General features: G+C 35.2%; 1 protein-coding gene across 5 annotated transcripts in view; it reads left to right on the top strand.

The window, feature by feature from the left end:
• Positions 1–234: 234 nt before the first annotated feature.
• ZCCHC7 (zinc finger CCHC-type containing 7) overlaps positions 235–21,672 on the top strand; it is a 242,032-nt gene continuing 220,594 nt past the window's right edge. The window contains exons 1-3 of one of the 5 annotated variants that reach the window (XM_058523578.1): positions 724–1,839; positions 3,237–3,301; positions 5,127–5,757. In XM_058523578.1, the coding sequence (XP_058379561.1) occupies positions 5,151–5,757 (607 nt within the window). In that variant the 5' untranslated portion in view covers positions 724–1,839; positions 3,237–3,301; positions 5,127–5,150. Of the gene's footprint in view, positions 352–723; positions 1,840–2,266; positions 2,790–3,236; positions 3,302–5,126; positions 5,758–21,672 lie in introns of those variants that run through there. The other 4 variants (XM_058523576.1, XM_058523575.1, XM_058523579.1 and 1 more) reach the window with 4 other exon arrangements.

Genomic DNA, 21,672 nt, shown 5'->3' with positions numbered 1-21,672 from the left:
GCATCTCTCCCATGCAAGTCATTCAAGCAAAGTGTCCCCCATCACAGATGCGTCCTAGGTACCTCTGAAAGAAGCCGTGAAGGGGAAGGAGCAAAGCAAGGAAAGCAAACCAAAAGATTATCAGCGGGGAAGAGAAAGGGTTAACAGTTGTTACGCATGCGTACAGAGGGCCCGGAGGCTGAGCAGGGACGGAAGACGACTCCCGGGAGCTGTGTTTTCCCCGGAAGTGCCTTAGTTCCTCCCGGGTCCGCGCGGACGCGCTTCCCTTACCTCATTTGTGCTCGCCCCTCCCCGTCTCTTTACGCGTTTTGATTCCTGGTTGGTGCTTCCTGGTCGCAGCGGCGGCAGTGAGTATGTGTGTGACGGACCCCGAGCCGGCCGCGGCCGTGGGACCCCTGCCCGCCCTCCGCCTCGTCCGCTGGGCTGTAGAGCTAGCGCGTGGCCTCTTGCCGGCTGCCGCGGCCCCGTCTGCCCCCACTGGTGGCGGGGCGCGGCTCGTGGCCCCTCAGGCGCTCTGCCCCACGCGGCGCGGCTGGCCGGCTGGGGTGTCCCCTTCTCTGCCCGGCCGAGGCCTGACGCCGCGGCTCGGAAAGGGCTGGGCGCCCGTGGCCTCGTGGGGGTGGCGTTTCTGCCTGTTCTACCGCCGTCACCCCTGCGTGCCGTGCCGTGAGGGCGGCCGCTCAGACGATTAGGCGCGGAGGCCGTGCCCCGCCGAGCGGGAGCCGGCCTGCCGGGACCGAGCGGTCCTGGGCCGGCCCCAGCCTCAGCTGACGGAAGCAGCCGCTGCAGCTGGGGGCCAGGAAGGTGTCGGCACGTGTGCCCCTGCCCCCTGTGAAGCGGGGAGACCTGGGCGGCGTCGGCCGCTTCCCTCGGCGCCGTCCTGGGAGCCGGCGGGGACTCCCAGCGCGCAGAGCCGCCGCCGACCGGCAGGCCCGAGCCCCGCCGGGCCCCCCGCCGGCTCGCCGGAGACCCCAGAAGTCTCTGCTGTGGGCTGAACGTACCTGTTTCAGATGACAGGGGTGGATTAGATCTTTTAGGCTCAGTGCACACATCAGCTTCTCAGAGCTGGTTTTTCTATGTATAAAATGACAACGTTCAATTTAATGACTTTTTCAGGTCCCTTCCAAAACTCCCGACTTTGTCTTTTGAATACTTAGGCTGTCACATCCAGAGACTTGTAAGTGGGCTGTGTGTATATTTCAGACGGTGTTACGCTTTGGGGACAGCTCAGTAGCGCTGTTTTCAAGAGAATCTTAGGGCGGGGAATGAACTGAGGAAGAAATGTGAGGATGGTAAGATCGTTACAAGGGTAGGATACTTAGTAGCGGAAGGAAAAAGGGCTGAGGGAAAGGTGAAGGAAGTGTTTTGAGACAGGATTAGTTGTCAAGAAGACTGTATCCCAAGAACGGCTGGACTTGTCTGAATAAATTTAGCATAATTTTCTCCCACCAACATCTTGTATTCTGTCTTCCTATTTTTTCGTGACCATTGTTTCACACGTTTGGATTCTCTACCCAGTCGGATATGCTTCAAAGTCAAAGTCACGTTTAAAGAATGGATAGAAATTTTAACACTAGAGGCAACTTAAGAGTGTTTTAAATCTGTCACTGTCAGGATAGCTCACTAAGAAATTTTAAGTTGAAAATAAAGTCTATTAATAACTTTCCAGTGAAAACTGGGTTTAAAATAAAGCTGTGAATTTAGTTTAAATCTCCTTGAGATGGGTACCTATGTCATCAAGAAGAAACATCTTGCCTAAAAGTTCTTTGAAAGGAAATAAACAGAAGGTCTGGAATGACCAGTTGGTAGACTGTTAGAGCAAAAATATTGGGCTTAAAGGTATAGTAAATTTTGAACCCTTAAATAAACCTTAAGTAGTGTAGTTTGAAAAAATTTGGTAAATGAGTACTGCTCCCACTTTTGAGTGGTGACAGCCTTTGTAGTTATTCTGTATAGCTGTTTTTTATTTGTTAAGCTATTTTAATTCTTTAGATAGATTTCATTCCCAAACTGATATTTTAGGTTCTTATATAAGAACCATTTTTTTTTTGGTCATGGGATTGCTTTAATCTTTGAATACCAATTTGGGAGGCTTTTGGATGGTAAACTGACGTTCAAATGTGTGCTTTTCCTTCCAGTTAAAATGCCTCTCGTAGTTTTTATACTTCACTGGGAAGTAAAATGGATATTTGTGAGGTAAATTTAGGTGTTAGAACCAATGCAAATATAGCTTTGAAGGAAGGTTTTTTTAAACCTTCGTTTATTATTTTTAAAATTATTATTAAATTATTTTTTAAATTATTATTTTTAAAATTAAAAAAAAAATCTTAGTGAATACTTGGCTGAGACTTAAGGAAATGTGAATCCAGTCCTAGCTATGTTCTTAACTAGCTACATAATCCTCGATGGGCCTCCTTAGCTCTTTAGACCTCAGTTTCCTTATATGTAAATTGAGGCGGTGGTGTGTGATAATTTGAAAGTTCTCTTCTAGATTTAAAATTCTGTGACTCTCATAGGGACCTTGTGTTATCTAGTTAGGTATGCTCCAGAATTGTGTACAGTGATCAAAAAGCTGAGAAAGCCTTCTGGATCAAGACATACATATATTTATTTATTTCATATTCATCCTCCGAGTATACACTTTTTAAAAAAATAAATTAAATGCGTTTGAATGTAATTAAAGTGGTAAGATAAACCAAAACAGCCCCAGGCAAACCTTAACCCTGGCATACATAAACTACATGAATAGAAGAGCAAGTGATGCTGAGCACAATTTTCAAGTACAGAAGGTACAAAATCCTCTTAAAGGCTGTAGGGGCTAAATTGTTAAATGCATTTTTCTACATTTCAGGGAAAGAGATAAACTCTTAGACCCAAGGAAGTCAGTTTTTATTATATTTCTGTAGTTTATTTTTGGCATACATTCACAGGTGTGCCTATGGCTCTCTTCTTAATCCCTTTCTTTTGGGATGGCTCCAAGAGTAGTACAAATTTGTAACTGTAATTTAGCTCTTTAATTTTTTCTGTGCTGCACTGGAATTATGTTTTATCTTAAGTCCACACTGGATCCTCAGGATGGATCTAGTGAGGATTTTGAAGGAAGCATAATTCCTTTGACTTCTTTTAGAATTAATTTACCTATTAAATAAAAAGGAAAGGATTCGTCTTTTATTTGAATTCCTCTGAGGCTAACATTTCAATATAAACTGAGAAGTGCTATGAACATTATTATTCAGACAGCGACATACAACTGGTGTGGCAACGGCGTAGCAGTCTGAAGCACGGTGCAAGAAGGGAACAGGTATATTGTACCTTTTATAAGAAAAAAGACATTAAAAGTTGGTTTCTTTTTTCCCCCGGCTTTATTTAGATATAATTGACAAATAACACTGTGTAAGTTTAAGGTGTACAGCATGATGATTTGGTATACATATATTGTGAAATGATTACCTCATTAAGATTAGTTAACACATCCATCACCTCACAAATTTCCTTTTTTTTTTTCTTTTGCGGGGAGAACATTTAAGATCTACTCTCCTAACAGATTTCAACAAGTATACAGTACAGTATTATTAACTGAGAACTTAATCATCTGTTTCCCCCCTGCTTTATTGAGATATAATTGACATAAAACGTGTAAGTTAAGGTGTACAACAAAAGTTCATTTCTTTATTAATGTAAAACAAAAACTCCAACATGAGTGTAGTGCATTTTTGGCTCTTATTCATTTGATTCTTGGAGTCAGCTGGTTCTGTCACCAAAACTACTATCTGAACACCCTGACTTTTGGGGCAGAGAACTGGTAAACTAAGAAAATGGCTAGTCTTTCTAAATTATATCTGTAGGGGAATAGAAGGAATAAATTGTCATTGTTATTATTTTGTAGGCTGTCCCTGATTTTTGAACAAACATCAGTTATTTTTCCAGAGCTTTTGTTTTGATCAGTATTCCATTAGAACCTAATTAAAACATCTATTGTGTAGATTTTTGGTTGATGATATGAGAATAGTCAGAATAGTTGGAGACAACTGCAAAATTCATCCCATCATTCTTTCCATATTTTAGGCACATATTAGATTTATCAGGGCTGAAGAACAAATGCCTGTTGATATTATTCATTTATTTATTCATTCATTAATTCAACAGATATTTATAGAGGTCCTGCTAAATACTGGTTACTCTACTTGGCTCTGGGGATCCATTGTTTAACAAAGTGCGTATAGTTCCTGTCCTTCTGGGGTGTGTGATCTGTGTTTGTGGGAGATTTAACACTGAATTAGCAATTAGTAATGTGGTGTTTTGAAATGTAAAGTGCTATGGAAGCCTTTAAAGGGGACACAGTTAGTCTAGTGGGTCAAGGAAAGCTTCCCTGAGGAAGTGATGTTTAAGCTGAGTTGAAGGATGGGTAGGATTTAATATGCTCACAGGTGGAAAATAAAGTGTTCCCAAAGCTAAGAGTTTTGCCTCAATTTTGGGTCCTTAGTAAGTTTGTATTTCACACACATCTTTATAGCTAGCATGGAAGTAAACCAGGTTTATTAGATATTTTTATGTATTTTGGTTAGGATCAGAAGGCCGTGAGATTAATTTTTTAAGTGCGAATAAAAATCTACACTCAAACAGTAAATATGATAATTGTTAGCTGTTGTGGATTTTAGTCATAGTTGAAGTGATATTCGTATATGAGAATGTATACCTGAAACGATGAGATTCAGGACCAGAACCAGAGAAAAGATGAAGAACGGATGGAGTGGCAGGAACAACCTAAAATGTTTTCGCTGTTTTTAACGTTCAGGGGAAAAAGTGTTTGGTGTCTGAAGCAGTGGATCTCAGCCTGTTTTTCCTTTCCAACATACCTGCAGAATATGATAGATGCATTAATAACTAAGACTCAAGTTGTTGGTTGTAATTTTTATTTGAGGTGGTGGGCGTTATTAGAGTAGGTTATAACAGGATTTAGAAATCCTTGAGAAAACATACTCTAAGAGAAAAGGGTATTTTAATATGTCATTGAGAAAAGGGATGCCTTCACAGAAGTTAGTTCTAAGAGGTGATATCATTATGTACTAAATAGGCATGATCTGAGCTTTTAAAATACATTCTTTGTATGACTTTCTCTTTTACAGCATCAAAGTTACTGACTTTCCGTGATGTTTGGGGGTTATGAGACTATAGAAGCGTATGAAGATGACCTTTATCGTGAAGAGTCGTCTAGTGAACTGAGTGTCGATAGTGAGGTGGAATTTCAGCTCTACAGCCAAGTTCATTATGCCCAAGATCTTGGTAATGTCATCAGGGAGGAAGAACATGAAGAGAAGAACTCTGGGAATTCTGAATCATCCAGTAGTCAACAGAATCAGAAGAACTTAATTATCCTTTCAGATAGTGAGGTCATCCAGCTATCAGATGGGTCAGAGGTCATCACTTTGTCTGATGAAGATAGTATTTATAGATGTAAAAGAAAGAATTTTAGAGTCCAAGCAAAAGCAAAGACCCGAGGTCCTCCTGCTTCTCGTCATTCTAATGAGTTGACTGATAAGAAATGCAAGAGGGATACTGAGAAGCCTAAACCCGAAGAGAGATCGGGTACGATCCGAGAGGTCATGATTATAGAGGTCAGTTCAAGTGAAGAGGAAGAGAGCACCATTTCTGAAAGTGATAACTTGGAAAGTTGGATGCTGCTGGGATGTGAAGTTGATGATAAAGATGATGATATCCTTCTCAATCTCGTGGGATGTGAAAACTCTGTTAATGAAGGTTAGTATCATGTTGGCCATTTTGAAAAGTAGTGTCATCTTTAATAAGGAAGACTGCTTTTCCTAGACAAAAGAGCAATAGGGTCTGCTCCATTTAATGCCTCACCTTTTTGGTCTTGTTTTTTGGCTTGTTTCTCATGAGACTCTCTTGCCAATGACTACTCTAATGGTGGTCTGTCTGAACATCAGAAAGAGTATGTCAGAATATCAAAGACACTCTGCTTCTGCTGTAAGCAGATTCATAGCTGCTGCTTCCTGTTTGGCTAGAGCCAGTTCTGGACCTGAAATCTTAGTTTCCTTCTCTCTCTGCTTGGTACCACAGGTGAGTACTCCATCCATCTCTGACATTGGTCTGGTGCTATCATTTGGCCAACTCTGTTGGAACTGCTGCTTTGTAAGTGATTGCTTACCCAGGAGTTAGCCAGGTAGCAAGCATGGGGAATGTCTGGTACACAAAAGGTATGGAATCATTAAAATTTTAGGAACTCCATTGTCAGTAAGGTAGAAAACTATGAAGAGCTATAAGTCTACAGTAGACTGTAGCAGAGAATGCAAATTCTGAGAGCCATATCATCGAGGATTGAAATTTTGGTGTTAGTTTTGTCTCTTCTGTCACATACAGTCATTTCATCTTGATCCTTGTTCCATTAAAAAGTCCTTTCATTTCTCTCCATTTATGCCTAATGCCTAGTCTCTTGCAGTAGTTTCCTGAATGATCTTTTATATCCTCCCTGCATGCTTTTGTTAAACTAGTGGTCTTGAAATGCCCTTTTACTCATGGTACTTTACTGCTGCTCCAAAACCTTTAGTAGCGCTCACTTATCCTCAGAGGAAATGATGACATTGAATGTAGTTCATGCTTTGGAGCCCCAGAGATTGACAAACTTTTTTTTAAGGAGCCAGATAGGAAATATTTTAGGTTTCCAAGCCTTAGCATCTCCTAACTACTTAACTTTGCCCTTGTTGTGGGAAAGCAGCCACAATACTTAAAGAAATGGGATGGCTATTCCAACAAAATCTTATTAACAAAAACGGGTGGCTGGCTCAGGCTGTAGTAGGCCAACCCTGAGAATTTTACAGCAAAAGGAAGAAAAAAAAATAGAATAAGCAGCTAGAACATAGAGCAGAATCAAGTAAAGTTTTGTCAGAATAAGGGAGGTCTGATAGGGAGGTTTTCAGGTAGAAGGAAAAAAACTTTTGAAGAAGGAGAGATTAAATCTTTTTGATAGATTAGGGTAGGGGAGCCAAGTAGGAAATGGGATCAGATATATATGTCTGAGTTAGTCTTAAAGGGAAGAGACACACCTTAGTTGCTAAATTATCAAATGTTTGTATAGAGAGAAGAAAGAATAAATTCAGATGGATTGAGGTGGATGATATATGAGGATGTTTGATTTTCTTGGGAAGATGAAAGCAGAAGTGGGAATGGAAGTGGGCAAAGGGTACTTTGCAGCTTAGAGTGTGGAAAGGATGTTTAAGTGCTACGGGGAATACTGTTAGGTAGTGGTTCCCAATATTTTGAAGATGGCACCCTCTTTAACTTCAAAGCAATTTGTGGACCCCCACATGACTGTAGTTATATTTTTAAAATTTGTTAATTGAGAAAATGCATATTAGCAAAATGATACTAGTCAGTATTCTCTTACATGACTTTGTATTTTATTAACCACAACATCATCTGCACATTTAAAAATATTAATGTATATACGTGGGAGACAGTCTCTATGTAATGCGTGCCTCTGCAGCCCCCCAGGAGTCTGAAACTCATAGGTTGGAAATCATTGCGCTAACTAATCAACAATAAGAGAATAGAAGGATTGCTTAGAAGTAGTATTCAATCAAAATTGAAACAGTATGAACTTGTTATGAACTCACTTTGAAGGATTTCATAACTTTTTCCACTAATACCTGGCAGCCTGGAGCAAGATGACAGAAACCAAATAATCCAGTGTTGGGCATAACATTACAGAAGGTCGGAACAAGCATTTAGCCTATTCTTCCTGCTCTAATTTGCCTTCTCCTGACATCACACCTAGTGTTGCATCAAACACTAATGTGTCCATGATGATCAGCCACTTTTCTTGAATTCAGATTTCCCTGTCCATGTTGCTGAATATTTGCAATTGTTGTCTTGTTGTCATTCAGATTTAACATACCAAAAAGCTTGATACATTGAAAAGAAAGCTTATCTTTCCACAGACAGGAGCAGGTTAACTGGAGGTGACTCACAATAGAACTAGGGTTTCTTGGTGCAAAATGAAGGGGATTGATGAGGGGTAGTGAGGATGGGGTAAAGGATAGCTGAGCCATATGGAAATGGCTAGAAGAAAGGAAATGATGGATTTAGTAAGGTATGTCTTATAGGAATGAAGAAAAGAAGGTTGGTAATCAGATAAATCTGTGGAAAACACTTTTAGTATTTTATGTTATAAACAAACAATAAGCGTGGCTGTTCTTGAACTGAATTTTTGCGGGGAGGATATTTCTGTTTGTTTATTTTTCTTGAGGTGAAATTAACTTAAAATTAACCATTTTAAAGTGTTCGGTTTGGTGGCATTTAATGCATTCACAATGTGTAGAACCATCTCCTCTATCTAGTTCCAAAACATTTTCATCACATCCAAAGGATACCCTGCACCCATTGAACAGTCACTCCTCATTCCCTTCTCCCCCAGACCCAGGCAACCACTAATCTGCTTTCTGTCTCTATGGATTTACCTATTCTGGATATTTCATGTAAATAGACTCATCCAGTATGTGACCTTTTGTGTCAGGCTTCTTTCACTTAGCACAATGTTTGGAAGTTTATGCATGTTGTAGCATGTATCAGTACTTCATTCCTTTTTAATGCTCAGTACTATTCCAGTGTATGGGTATACCACATTTTGTTTATCCATTCATCTGATGATGGACATTTGGGTTGTTTCCACCTTTTGGCTGTTGTGAATAGTGCTGCTGTGAGCATTCATACACAAGTATTTATTTGAATACCTGTTTGGGATATTCTATTAGGTATAGACCTAAGAATGGAATTACTGGTATTTCTATGTTTCACTTTTCGAGGAACTGTCAAACTGTTTGTCACAGTGCCTGCACCCCCTACACATTCCCACCTGTAATGTAACAGGGTTCCACTTAACTGCATTGTTTTTTACGATGACTTGTCATGCTGCACATTACGATTTAATATGTTGGTAGGCTCTTTATTTCTTACAGTTTTTTTCTCCTAGTATTTTGTTTTTTATAGTTGTTGCTTATGTTGGCTAATGTTTTTCTAGAATGGCTTTTTTTACATCAAATTTTCCTTATATGTTTTCATCCATTTATAGTTTTTAAAGAAACTGATTCATTCTTATAGGTATGTATTCCTTTAAAGTTCAAATGTGTGTATATGTGTATAAATTTATACCACTTTTTCTGCAACATTAGTAAACATATTTGATAGAAGAACTGAGTAATTCTTTTTTGTTGTTGTTTTTTTTGCTGAGGAAGACCGGCCCTGAGCTAACATCTATTGCCAATCCTCCTCCTTCTTTTCCCTTTTTCTCCCCAAAGCCAGAGTAGATAGTTGTATGTCATAGTTGCACATCCCTGTAGTTGCTGTATGTGGGACGCCACCTCAGCATGGCCGGACAAGCGGTGCATCGGTGTGCGCCCGGGATCCAAACCTGGGCTGCCAGTAGTGAAGTGCGTGCCCCTAACCACTAAGCCACGGGGCTGGCCCCTAAGTAATTCTTGATTCTAGACACTCAGTGTATGTTCCTATTATCCATATTGAGATTTATCTCTTCTTTTGCTCCTAGGATTTGTTTTTTTGTTCTAGCCAAATTGAAATAGATTCTACAATTCTGCAAATTAACTTGCTTGACTCTTATAAACTCGTACAAATTTTCAAATATATATTCTCTATTTTATTTCCTTGATCTGCTAATGCCATAATGCTATTTCTTTCCAGTTAATAAGCAATATATTCAGTACTGATGCCTATTTGAGTGTGTTGTTATTCTCTAATCACTGTTATCCTGTTCATAAATAGATCTAGGGATAGATCTGGTTCAGTTTATCTAATAGTCTTCAGAGAGACAATTTTTTCATGTCAGTGGAAGTTTATGGAAATTCTGGCATACGTTTGAAATGATGGTTGTTAAACAGGAGCAATAGCTATTTTTTTTTTTTTTTTTAGCAATAGCTATTTTATGTACTGCCCCTCCCCCAAACTCCCCAAACTATGGAATATTTAAAATATCAATATAATATAAGAGAAGAGATTACAAATTCCTTGAGGGCAGGTCTTTTCCATACTCAAAAGCCTTCTTACAATGTTTAGAGTAATTCCTTGACATATATATTAGTTTGTTTTTCATTAATTGCTAAATGATCAAGCATTTATTGAGCATCTACTCTATGTAGAATACGTAGAGGGGATTAAAAGTGGTAAGACATAGTTTTAGCTGTAAGTGGCTTAGTGTGTCATTGAAGAGACAAAATATAATAAGAAGCTAAGTAATTTATGAAAGTCTCTTCTTAACCATGGGAGTTAAGTCTCTTAAAATCCTGGTGATAGATGTAGTTGAAAACTTCACACTTTATAAAAAATAGGATTAGTGAATTTGAGGTAGTATGTGAACATACAAAGGACTCTATACTGTGTTAAATTTGTGGTAATGAGTGCAGCACCACTCTTGATCTGTGGAAACTTCAGGCTCTCCCCACTACTTCAGTTTCAGTGAGATGCTTACACATTTGTTTTTCTTTAATACACAATTAGAGATAATACAAAATCAGACAGATAATACACAACTAGGAGGCGTTTTTTTCTTTTCTGTCCTTCCACTAAATGTTCAGTACTTTTCTGATTTGAAGTTGTTGATTAGCTTCTGGAGGTCCATTGAGGCCTTGGGGATGTAAGACTTAACGTAACATGCTCGGCCTGGCCTTCTTCAGTGCACAACAGTTTCGTGATGAGGGCTTTGCTTTTAATAAATTCACGCTAAAACGTAGGCCATCAGTGCCTGTTACATATGGTTCTCAGCTTTCTCTTCTGAGGGATGTAGGAGTTTATTTCTAAGGTCTAGGCTTCATTTCCTTTACTTTCTTTACTCTTTCCTAAGGCTTCTTTGTATAAACAATGCCTGCTCTGTCATTTGTTTTCCTTTTAAAATTCTCACCCTTTATTTTCTTTCTTTTGTTATCCCCAATTCTCATATATTAGAAAGGCAGATCTTTCTGCCTTGAAGAAAAGATGTACCAAAGGAAATCAGCATGTCTTTGAATTTGTGAGAGAGATCTCAAGTTCGGGAAGAGTTGTTATATGAGACAGCCAAATGATGGAGAGAGATAATAAGTGGTATAGGAATTATAGAGGAATGATCGGTAACTTATTTTCCTGCATAGGAAAGTGATGTTGTTAGCTCTAGGAGTAATTGTTAACTTTGTTAATTTTTTGTTATAGAAATTTTAAATTATACAAAAGTAAAATGTTACAGTAGACTCGGTGTCCCAAAAACCAGCTTCAACAGTGGAGTGGGTTACCTATTTGAATTTCAGTTTTTCAAATATGTCATATTTTATTTGATCTGGGTCTTTAAATATGCTGTTTTTTCCTGCCTGGATCAGTTTCTGCCTTGCCTGACTGATACCTACCTCAGGTCTCAGTTTAAAGTTTACTTCTGAATGAGGTAACTCACATAGGTAGGTTCTCAGTGGTGGTGATTAGGTCTGTTACAGCGTCGCAGTTGACTAGCTGTGACTTTGGGTAACTTGATTTCTTTATTGGTAAAATAATAAATTTTATTTCATTAAGGTTATTAAGCTAAAATGAGACAATGGATAGACTAAATTAATGTAATAGGAAAATAACAAAACTCTTAGAACTACAAGCTAGGTTCATGATCACTGTGGCAAGCATGGGCTTATAGCTTCCTCTTGGTTTTTTCGAATGAAAAATTCTTGTTTTTTTTGTAAACCCAAATTGCTTTTGAACAACATGTCTCTAGTAGGGCACTTTCCTTAAATGACTTTTATTTGATTTGGTGATGTTTTATAATCTACTAGTTAAAACTTAAATCTGAAGTCTTAAAATCAATCCAACATTTACTCGTTGGTTGCTTACAACGTGCAAACCAATATACCATTAAGGTGTTGGGATTCAAGAATTGCTATGTACACCTGAAATTTATATAATGTTATAAACCAATGTTACTGCAATATAAATAAATAAATAAATAAATAAAAGAATTGCTATGTAGTCCCTGCCTTTGAAACCTTAAAATGCATGACAGTATAGAAATATGGAAAGTTCACTGTAATACCAGAGTTAAATACATTTCTACAAATAAAAGAAATGCCCCAGCACAGTACATAATCATTTCCAGATGAATGGAATAGACTTTTTAAAAAAGATTACTGTGGATAGGTAAAGTGCAAGACTGAATTGAAAAGTAGCCCTTTGAACTGAATCTTGAAAAATGGATAGTATTTAAAGTTCAGGTTAAATGCAAGGAGGAAGAATAGAAGCCAAAAACCCTAATAGAAACTTAAAACCATATGGTACCATTAATGTTTAATTGATAGTTTAATATGTGGCTGTTTAATATGATTAAACATTTTAATAGCATGCCTTTTTAGAAGCCAGGTCAGCCTAAATGAGAAAGGGTATTTATGTTCTGTATATGTTCAGAATGTTGTTGGAAGATTTCTTGGTTATTATTTTGTTCCAATGTTTTCTACCTGTTTCTTGCTTATATATCTTCTTTTTCTTTCCTTTTAAAGAAAAAATTGGGTATTTTATGCAACCTTATGGCAGATAGAAAAATTCTCTCAAGGGGACCTGGTGCTATAAGTTAGTCAAAGGACATGGCCAGCTGTTTAAAGTGTGTATTTTATGCAGGGCTGTTCAAAGTAGAGCGTGTCTTAAAATATAACTTTGGCCCCTCATAGCTTGTGTTCTTCCTTACCGTCTTTTAACATAGGAAAGGAACACATTCTGTTAGTTTGGAAACATTAATAAATTAAACTTTGCTTTCAATACTCCTCAAATTTTTAAGGTGGTATTTTTTTCCCCTTTCTTCATTTATCAGATAAACCAGTCGGCTTAATATCAGTAAGTATATTGAAATTAAGATCTCTTCTTAAGAGATCTTATGGCCTAATAGGTCATAAGAGTGGGTTGCCATTTGACATACTTCTCATTGATGTATAGTTTAATTTCTACATTATAATTGAAAAATGGCCACATGCTAGAGTTCCAGAGACCGCGAGCATCGAGGAGCTCCCTCCCTGATGCTTTCAGCTTTTGTAAGCCTGTACTACACAATTCCTAAAGCTGCTTTTGAGCTGTCTGTAGTTGTAGCATGTCACCTTACACTTAACTATTGTAAGGGCACCTTTTTATTTAATTTCTAATTAGCATAATGACTTGAGCTGTGTTATTCACTGTGCCATGGTGAAGCTGTCATAGGGAGAGAAGAAATAAAAATGTTCAATTTCAACTTTACTTGTGAATGGAGTGAAGTTTGAAAGCCTTTTATGGCCATTGTTCAGCAGACTGAAAATCTTATTAGAAATCCCAGAAATGCTAAGGCAGCTTTGGGTTGGATTTTAATAACATTTTGGAATATTGATATTGTATGTCGCTAATTTCTTTGATTTCACTGTTGATCAGCAATTTAGGTATGCATTCTTCCAAAGTCAATTTATGACTTTTAGTTTAAATTCATTTACAGTAGCTTTTCTTTTCAACAATGCTAAGTACCTAGGAAGAGAATTAAATTTTCCTTTTTTTTTTTGATATTTCTTTTAGAAATTGATTTGATTTTCATATAAGATATACTAAATTTGTTGGAAACTGCTGAATAGGAAAATACCATGATATATATTTATTGAAGTAATGACTTAGTTTAGTTGCCATTAAAATATTAGTTACTCATCTCTTCTACAAGTTTACATATATTTTTTTGGAATGGTGAAGCATAAAATTAGATGAGCAACATTTTCATTCTTATCTACTTGTCATAGGAACTTGAATCCTGATGTTTGGGTTAAAAATGTTTAAATGTAGTTTTCTTATAGCTGTTGTTTGCTATAAAAATAATCTATTGCATACAGTAATCGCTTGTCTAAGAAGGTAAGTTTAACTTATAGACAGTATATTTTTATGGTCGGAGGTAAATTTGATGTGAACTACACATGATTAGACTGTAAAACATTTTTCAAAAGAGGTACAGAATGGAGAACATTTACTGTTTTTCCTTGTATGAGTAAAAGCTATTCAGATAATTAATGTCTCTAAGTAGGTGATCCTGTTTTTAAGACTTTGCTAAATTTATATTTCATTTCAAAGTAATTTACTAATCTCTTGCTAACACTGTCTTAGTTGTTAACACTTAATGAAGTGAAAGTGTTGACTTTATGAAAGTTTTTCAGCCAAAAGTTTCTTATCTCTCAATCATTGTTTATCTTTGTTTTGTTATAAATTAAAGTTATTGGCATGGTTAAGTTTTTAGCATTTTGAGTTACTTGCCAGATTGTTGTTGATTCTGCTGATAACAAAGAAATAAATATTTTAATTGAGCATCCTCTATGTGTGAGGTCACATTTTCTTTTAAAATTATACAGATATACTTAAGAATATCTAAAGGAATAGATTTGACTTGTTTTTTAGTTTTCGAATCTTGATCTGATGGCATTAGCTCTGGATAGAGATATAATTCTGGGGATAAAAATTATTTTTGTAAGAGATTTGGGTTCAAGTATAAATGTAATGTAATAATAGATTACTTAAAAGTGGATCTTGTGTGCTAAATATGTAACTTTTATTTCTGTGACATTTTTTACCTTAGAATTTCAGCTTTTGTCATAGTTTTAAAAATTAGTTAACGGTGGACTTGATAGGATCTGCTCTTATCCTCATCTTTTGCAAATGCATTTTAAGGGAAGACAGCATAATTCTATAATGGGAGAATAATTTGTACTCTCCCCCCACTTTTATCTAAATATATAGTGAACATAATTACCTCAAGATGAAAGAATGGCTGTTTAGAGCTACTTATTGAGAGAAAGTGTTTTTATTGGCAATTCCCTTGAAGTGTGTAGGTTGCATTTGATTTTGCTTTGTAACTCAATAGCGCCTGTAACAGAATTAGCTACTCTAGGGAGAGAAAGCCCCAATTTCTAGAAAACTTTTTAATACTCTTTCCATATTTGTAGTAATGAGAAATTCTGAAGATGTAGGAAATAGACTGGTTATGGCTGATAAATAAGATTGTTAAAGTAATTCAAAAATTATGCTTTGAAAAGTCATGTGAGAGGAATTGAGGATACAGAGGAAAATGGCAAATAAACAACTGAAGAAAGGAGGTTTTATTTAAAGAAAAGGCATGCAACCTCATTAATCCTGTAAGTTACTCCTTGTATTGCACTAGCCATTTTTTATTGTTACATGGTCTGATTTAAGCAAAAATGAACTTTTATCAGTGGTTTTATTTAGAAATAGCATTATTACTTTCCTCTTTTAAGGAGGATTTTAATTGCCAATAAAATTTCATTGTTGTTCCAATAAGTACTTGAAAAAGTACTTCACTTCCATACAATTAGTATTTTGCTGTTCGTTCCATACCCTATGTCTACTCCAGCTCTTTTGATTTGCCTTAAAAATAATATAAATTTTTTGGAAGAATAAATATAACTTAAATATTGCTGTAAATGTGTTCTTATTTTAATCTAGGGTGATTGGTTTTCATGCGTATGAAATAACTTCCTTAAAAAGGTTCACAATATTCAACCTATATGTTTCTAGATAGGTGAGTTACTGGTAAAAATCCATCAGGTCCTAAGTTGTGGAATGTTTGTATTGGTTCTTACTACCATGACTGTTTTGGTTGTTGTATAAGTCCCTTTATTCTTCTGTTTGAGATGTTCTAGTTTGAGAAATTTCCTTTATTTTCAGATTTAACAGATGAAATGTAATGGTTGTACCACAGGTTATCTAATTTTTAAGCCGTTTTGGTTAGTTAAACTAACTTTGGTATATGGTTCTTTACAGGGTAGTCAAAGAGGAGTTGTGTTCAGCAGTGGGATCATGTCACCACTTCGGTTAACATCAGCAGTGAAGGGTCTTATCTCTGACTTTTCTTCCTTTCATTAAATTTTTAAATTGCTTTAACATTATTAAAATATAGAAGGAGATAGAGTTGTGAAGCAGATTTCTGATTTGCTGAATCTCAATATTACATGATGGGAATCCTCCTCTGCCTTTAGATATATCACATACATATGTATATTTTGATTTAAGGGGAAAAACTTACTCATCTTTATGGCATAATGATATAGTTATTATTTATTATTTTTTAAAATCAATAAAACTAATAAAGTTTGTTTGGAAATCTCAAAAGATCTTTAGTGGTATACCTGCAGCCTCGGCAGTCCTTTTTATCTATACAGATTTCCCTCCTTTTGTGGCCGTTTGCTCTAATTTAAATTTCCCATGGCTTTGGGTTGCAGACTTGGTTTTCTGCAAGAGTGCCCATGCTTACATGGTCATATATTCTGGGTGACTTTTCCACTTTTTCTTTTTTGTTATTTTGTTGATTGCTAAAGGGAAAGAGGATTGTTTTTTTTAACTTGTATCTTTGTTTTGATCTTTCTTCCTTAGCGCATCTATTTGTGTGTTGTTTTGTTTTATTTTGCAGATTGGGAAGAATTATTGTGTGGACTTATATCCATGGGGACTAGCAGGGGAAAACTAATTTTATTCTTGGTTTTGTTTTCTTAATAACAGTAGCAATTTAATTTTTGAGGTATTCAGAAGCTCAAAAGATATGTTAGCCTTATGCAAGAAATTGATAGAAAATTATTAATCCTGAAATTTTCTATTCATGGTTGCTCTACTATTGGAATAAAAATGTCATGTTATAGTTGAACTAAGTAAATCTTAGAAATACTCATTAGCAGTAAGTAGTACTGTTGCAAATTTTTAATTTAATTGTTATTGTATATTCAAAAGATGTTTAAAGAAAATCAGTTGTAATTTGACATGTGATTTCTCTTACATTCAATTTTTGTTGTCCATGGTGTGTGTATATTCACATAGACATATGAATATACTTTTGATTGGGGGTATGCATTTTTGACTTGAACAGATCTTAAAAGTTTGCCTATTCCTGCAAAACATGCTTATTTTTCCAATGTGAAGAACTTTCTTTTATGAAACTTTATGCTGCTGAATGTTAAGTCCTTGGAGAAGTGCTGTGGCAATTTAAATATTGAGTAATTCATTACTGTTGTAAGGGAAAAATAGAGGCCTCTAGACCTAACATCTCCCCAAAATATTTTTTCATTAATATCTGAAGACTTTAAAGTATCAAATTAATATTATCAAAGCTACTTCTGTTTTGCATTTGTTTTGTGAGGGTACCATCATACAGTAGCATTATTTAACTGAATTTCATATTCATTAAATTAATATAAAATAATAAAAAGATCCTTTTTAGCATTTAAAAAATTGTAATAATTTCCTGGTATACTATGAAAAATGTGATATACTATTAACTAATAGGCTAAAAGAACTTTCTAATGTTGATAAATAGGATGAAAAAGGATTAATTTTGATATGCATAATTTTAGGGTTTTTTATTTGTCTGATTGATTATACACTGTGGCAGTGAGGTATCTAAAATTCTCTTTCTGGATGTCTGTTAAGTACTTTGGGAATTGGGGTAAGGGCAAGCCTTCTTTCTGTGTCTGCTAATTGTAGATTTTTCTTATAGATTTTAGTGCTCCTAGAATATAAAACTGATTTATAGAATTTGTTATTTGTAAGAAACAAATAGCATTATTGAATTTTTTTCTTTATTATTTTTTAGTTATTATATTTCACATTTTGATTTCTATCAAATGACTTCTCAAGAAGCAGTTTTTTTTTTAAACAATGCGAGTTTCAAACTAAGAAGAATATGTATCCTGATGGTCTGATTAGCTATTGTGTGTCCATGGCAATTAAAATAATTTTTTGAATTTCTATTCTTTCATCATAGTTATGGAGGCTTCATAAATTTGTGAAATTATTCTCCCTAATTCTGATTAGTACATATTTTAAAAGGTATTTTATAAGTTTATACTTGATGTTCATATGTAATTATTGAGAAACACAAATAACCTCTAAAATATATTTATTTTACTTTTAACATGAAATCAGAGTATAATCTGTGATACGAAAAGTGATCCAACTGTGAAAGTATGCAGCTTTAAAAATAACATGAAATTCTTCTGTTAGCACATTTTGCCAGCAAGTGTTCATGTAAAATGTTATTAGTTCTTAAAGCTCCTGGCACAGATTTTATTGTGTGGCTTAGTAGGAAAGCACTATAAAGTTGAACTTGAAATTTATTAAGGAAAGAACAAACTGGTGAAGTGCTTTCATGCTATTAAAAAACTTCACAGACAGTCGTCAGACAACTTTTTTTTTAAGGTCATGACGGCTTGATGCCTTTTCCAGTCTTTATTTGAAATTCTCGTTTTATAGGATTTCTTTTTTGTTCTTCCTCTCTTTTTTTTTGGCAGTAGGTGGAAGATTCTTTTAAAACTGAATGGCTAAACATGTATAGTCACTATTAAAGAATAATGGAAATACTTTTATTCTTGATATGTTTTAGGCCAGAAAATGCTGTGAAGGTAAGCCAATGAGGGTAAAATCACATTGTGCAGTGTGGAAACTGTTTAGCTTTAGAGTTTTCTGTTTAGGAAAGTAGGCTTTGAATTAGAGCTTTGAATAAGGGTTGTTTGTGAAATATCTTGCAGTTCTCTTACTGCTTGGTAAGTTTGAGGTGTTTTTATGTTTCACTGTTCTAGTTGATTGTTGGTATTTGCTGAAAAATAATATTCTGTGTATGAGAAAAGATAGGGAGTGAGAACAGAGCAAGAACTCGGGGAAAGAAAACCTCCTTCCCAAGATGTTGCCACCTGACAGGTGGAGATTTATATGTCATTATAGATTTTCAAAACATACAGTCCTTGAACTCTCTTTTTCTAAGAGTTCACTTAAACTTTGGCATATTTCACCAAGTTTGATTGTGATAAGTATTAAAATTTTAACTCTGGTCTTTATCCTAAATTAATTTAAGCCTTTAAAAAATTAACCAAACAGTGCTTAATTGCTAATGTTCAATTAAGTTATTGTGTTCAGTTAAGTAATAGTTCTTTGACTATGATATTTGTTTGATTTTATTAATATGATAAGCTAAAATTACAAAAGGTCTTTCTGAGTGCAGAAATTGAATTATGTAATTTTGATATTCTGCCATACAGACAAAATGAAATGTGTCTTGCTGTGTAATAATTTTATTTCTTAGTTTTATAAGGACATCTGTTGGCTTTCAGTATATAGAAAATGTGGACCTTTTAATTCTAAATATTGATGTAAATTAACTGGAGTCATACTTTTTTTAAATTGCAAAAACTTGAGGCAAATACATAAAATATGCTAGTGGTTTTTTTTAATTTTATTTTCAGTGTGGTTAGATTTCTTGAACTAGGAATAAGGCCTGAGATTTTATTTTATCTAAGAAAATATACTTAATTTAAAAGTACTGATATTAGAACTAAAGAAATCTTGTCAAGTGTTGTAAATCCCTATCCATAATTATTTTAAATCACGAGTTAGGAAGCCATGAGATGTTAGTATCTTCTTTGTTGGAAGTCATAAACTGTGTTTTCAAAAGGATGAAAGGGAAAATAAACTGCTTTTAGGCAGATTTATATCATTTTGACATTGTATGTTATTCGTGGGTTCATGTCACAAAAGCCTTCAAAACTTCACAAAAGAATTAGTGTATTTTAGTTCAATAGGCTTGCTGAAAACTGTTTTGTGATAAATCTAGAAAAATTTATGTATGGTATTTTTCTTTTTTAAAATTTAGTGATTCTTCTTGGTGCTTTGTCTCATTTTCAGTCTTTCTTGTTAATTTAGATGTATTCTTATTATTTGTTTTAAAAATTTATTTCCAGGAATGTGTTATTGCTTGGATACATTCTTACTGTTCTAATTACATTTCATCCATCTATGACATTTTATCAGCCAGCTCTTAGTATTATGCTGCTCTTTTTGTGCTGTTGTTGTAAGGTACAGACTTCAAGTCTAAAGTAAGAGCTAGTGTATATTACAGTGTATATGACCATTTCTAATTTGACCTGTTACTGTAAAGAAGGCTAACAAGTGTGTATGACTAGCCCACCCCTTTTGGAACAGTTGAAAACAGGCCTCAGAAGATTCAAAGGAATTCTTTTAACTCCTAGCAGGGCCACGGGGTCAATGTCAGATTTAGTCATGCTGTTATTTTAGCCCAGTGGTCCAGAGAGATGACTGAAAAGTGAGTCTTTTATTTCTTTTTTTGTGTGGTTATTAACAGGATTAAATGTAAGCCATTGTGTACTTAGTACCAATTAGTTTCTCATCTGAGAGGTTCCTTATGATTTTTTGTCAGCCTTCGTCTTGTAATATTTGTTTCATTGTTTGATTAGTTAAGGGGCTGAATGGACCAAAGAAAAGTTTTATAGCAGTACTTTTAAATTCATTGAGAATTTTAATAAGTAGTCAACTTTTCGGATATGTAGACCTTGATTGAAAAATGGACCACGTTGAAAATTGGCATGGAAGATGGTGAAGTTAAGTAAATTGTTTAAAATTTTCCTTTTCCTGTTGTGTTTTTCTTTAGTCTTAAAAATAGGCTATCTTTATTATATCAAATAATACTCTTATATTTTTAGAAGTCTGCTTCAGATTCTTGCATATATTTCTAAAAATTATGTTCAGTTTGCTGTGAATATGTAATTGTTGTTAGGGAGGCGCACACACCAAAAAAACTCCAAAATTTAAAAACTCTTCCATTTTCTAGATTAGAAACATAGGTTGAGTTACTACAAACAGAACATAAGAATTCTAGAGTAAAGGTAATTGTCAGGTGTAAACAAGCCTTAATTTAAAGGGAAGCAGCCTGAAAGTTGATTGTTTATGCTATTATAAATAAGTAAAAATGCAAAGCTGTATGAGTTCAGAAAAGAGGAGCATGCCTAACTTTTTAAATTGCTTATTAAATTGGTGGTTTTTTAGATCCTTGACTTAACAAAGTTCTTATTAAAATAAGTGTTTCAGTGAGTAACATTCCTCCTTTAAAATACTGAGATATTTCAGTAAAATTTTGGACAAAAATTGTTCTTATAAATTGCATTGGAGTTGCTGATTTCAATTAGAAGCAAGGAATAGAAACCAAAATTAAAATAGAAGAATTACTTTGTTAGTAGGTACTGATTTGGGACAGTAGGTCTTATACCCTGTTGTTGAAGTGTGTAACGCATATTTTCACGTGCATTCGCCTTTAAATGAAAATGCCTGTAGGCCGATTCAGGCCTGACATTGAGTTCTTTTTACACATTAAAAATGATAAATATTAATTTAAATAAGTGCAATTACTATCTTAGCTTATTCTTTTAGAAGAGTTGCTTGATTTGTCTCACATTGTTGTTTGCACCATATTTAGATACTATACTCTTGTACTAAGTCCTTTGCTTACTGCCAAAGTTTTTGGCACCTAGATTTTATGGTCCAAATAATTATGAAGCATACAGATTCTGACCTAGCGGTTTTTTTTTTCTCAAATTGGTTTCAGACATAGTGAATTTACAGCCCTTGCTTTTTAGTATTTGTGTATCCAATTTTCTGAGAAACACATTTCTATTAAGTCTATATGCATGTTATTTTTCTTACTTTTCTCTTTAATTATAAGTTGGAAAGGATTTAGATCCTCCAAATGAAAAACCTTATTTCTGAGCATATTACCATATGACATATGTGACCATATTATCAAATTACACCTGCTTTATTATTGTCTAGCAGTCAGTCTCTCTTTACTCTCCTCACTTCTGT

The sequence above is a fragment of the Diceros bicornis genome, chromosome 28 (assembly GCF_020826845.1).
Source record: "Diceros bicornis minor isolate mBicDic1 chromosome 28, mDicBic1.mat.cur, whole genome shotgun sequence".
Classification (NCBI taxonomy): Eukaryota; Metazoa; Chordata; class Mammalia; order Perissodactyla; family Rhinocerotidae; genus Diceros; species Diceros bicornis.
The sequence above is the reverse complement of the archived record's forward strand: the minus strand, read 5'-3'. Positions and strand labels throughout refer to the sequence as shown.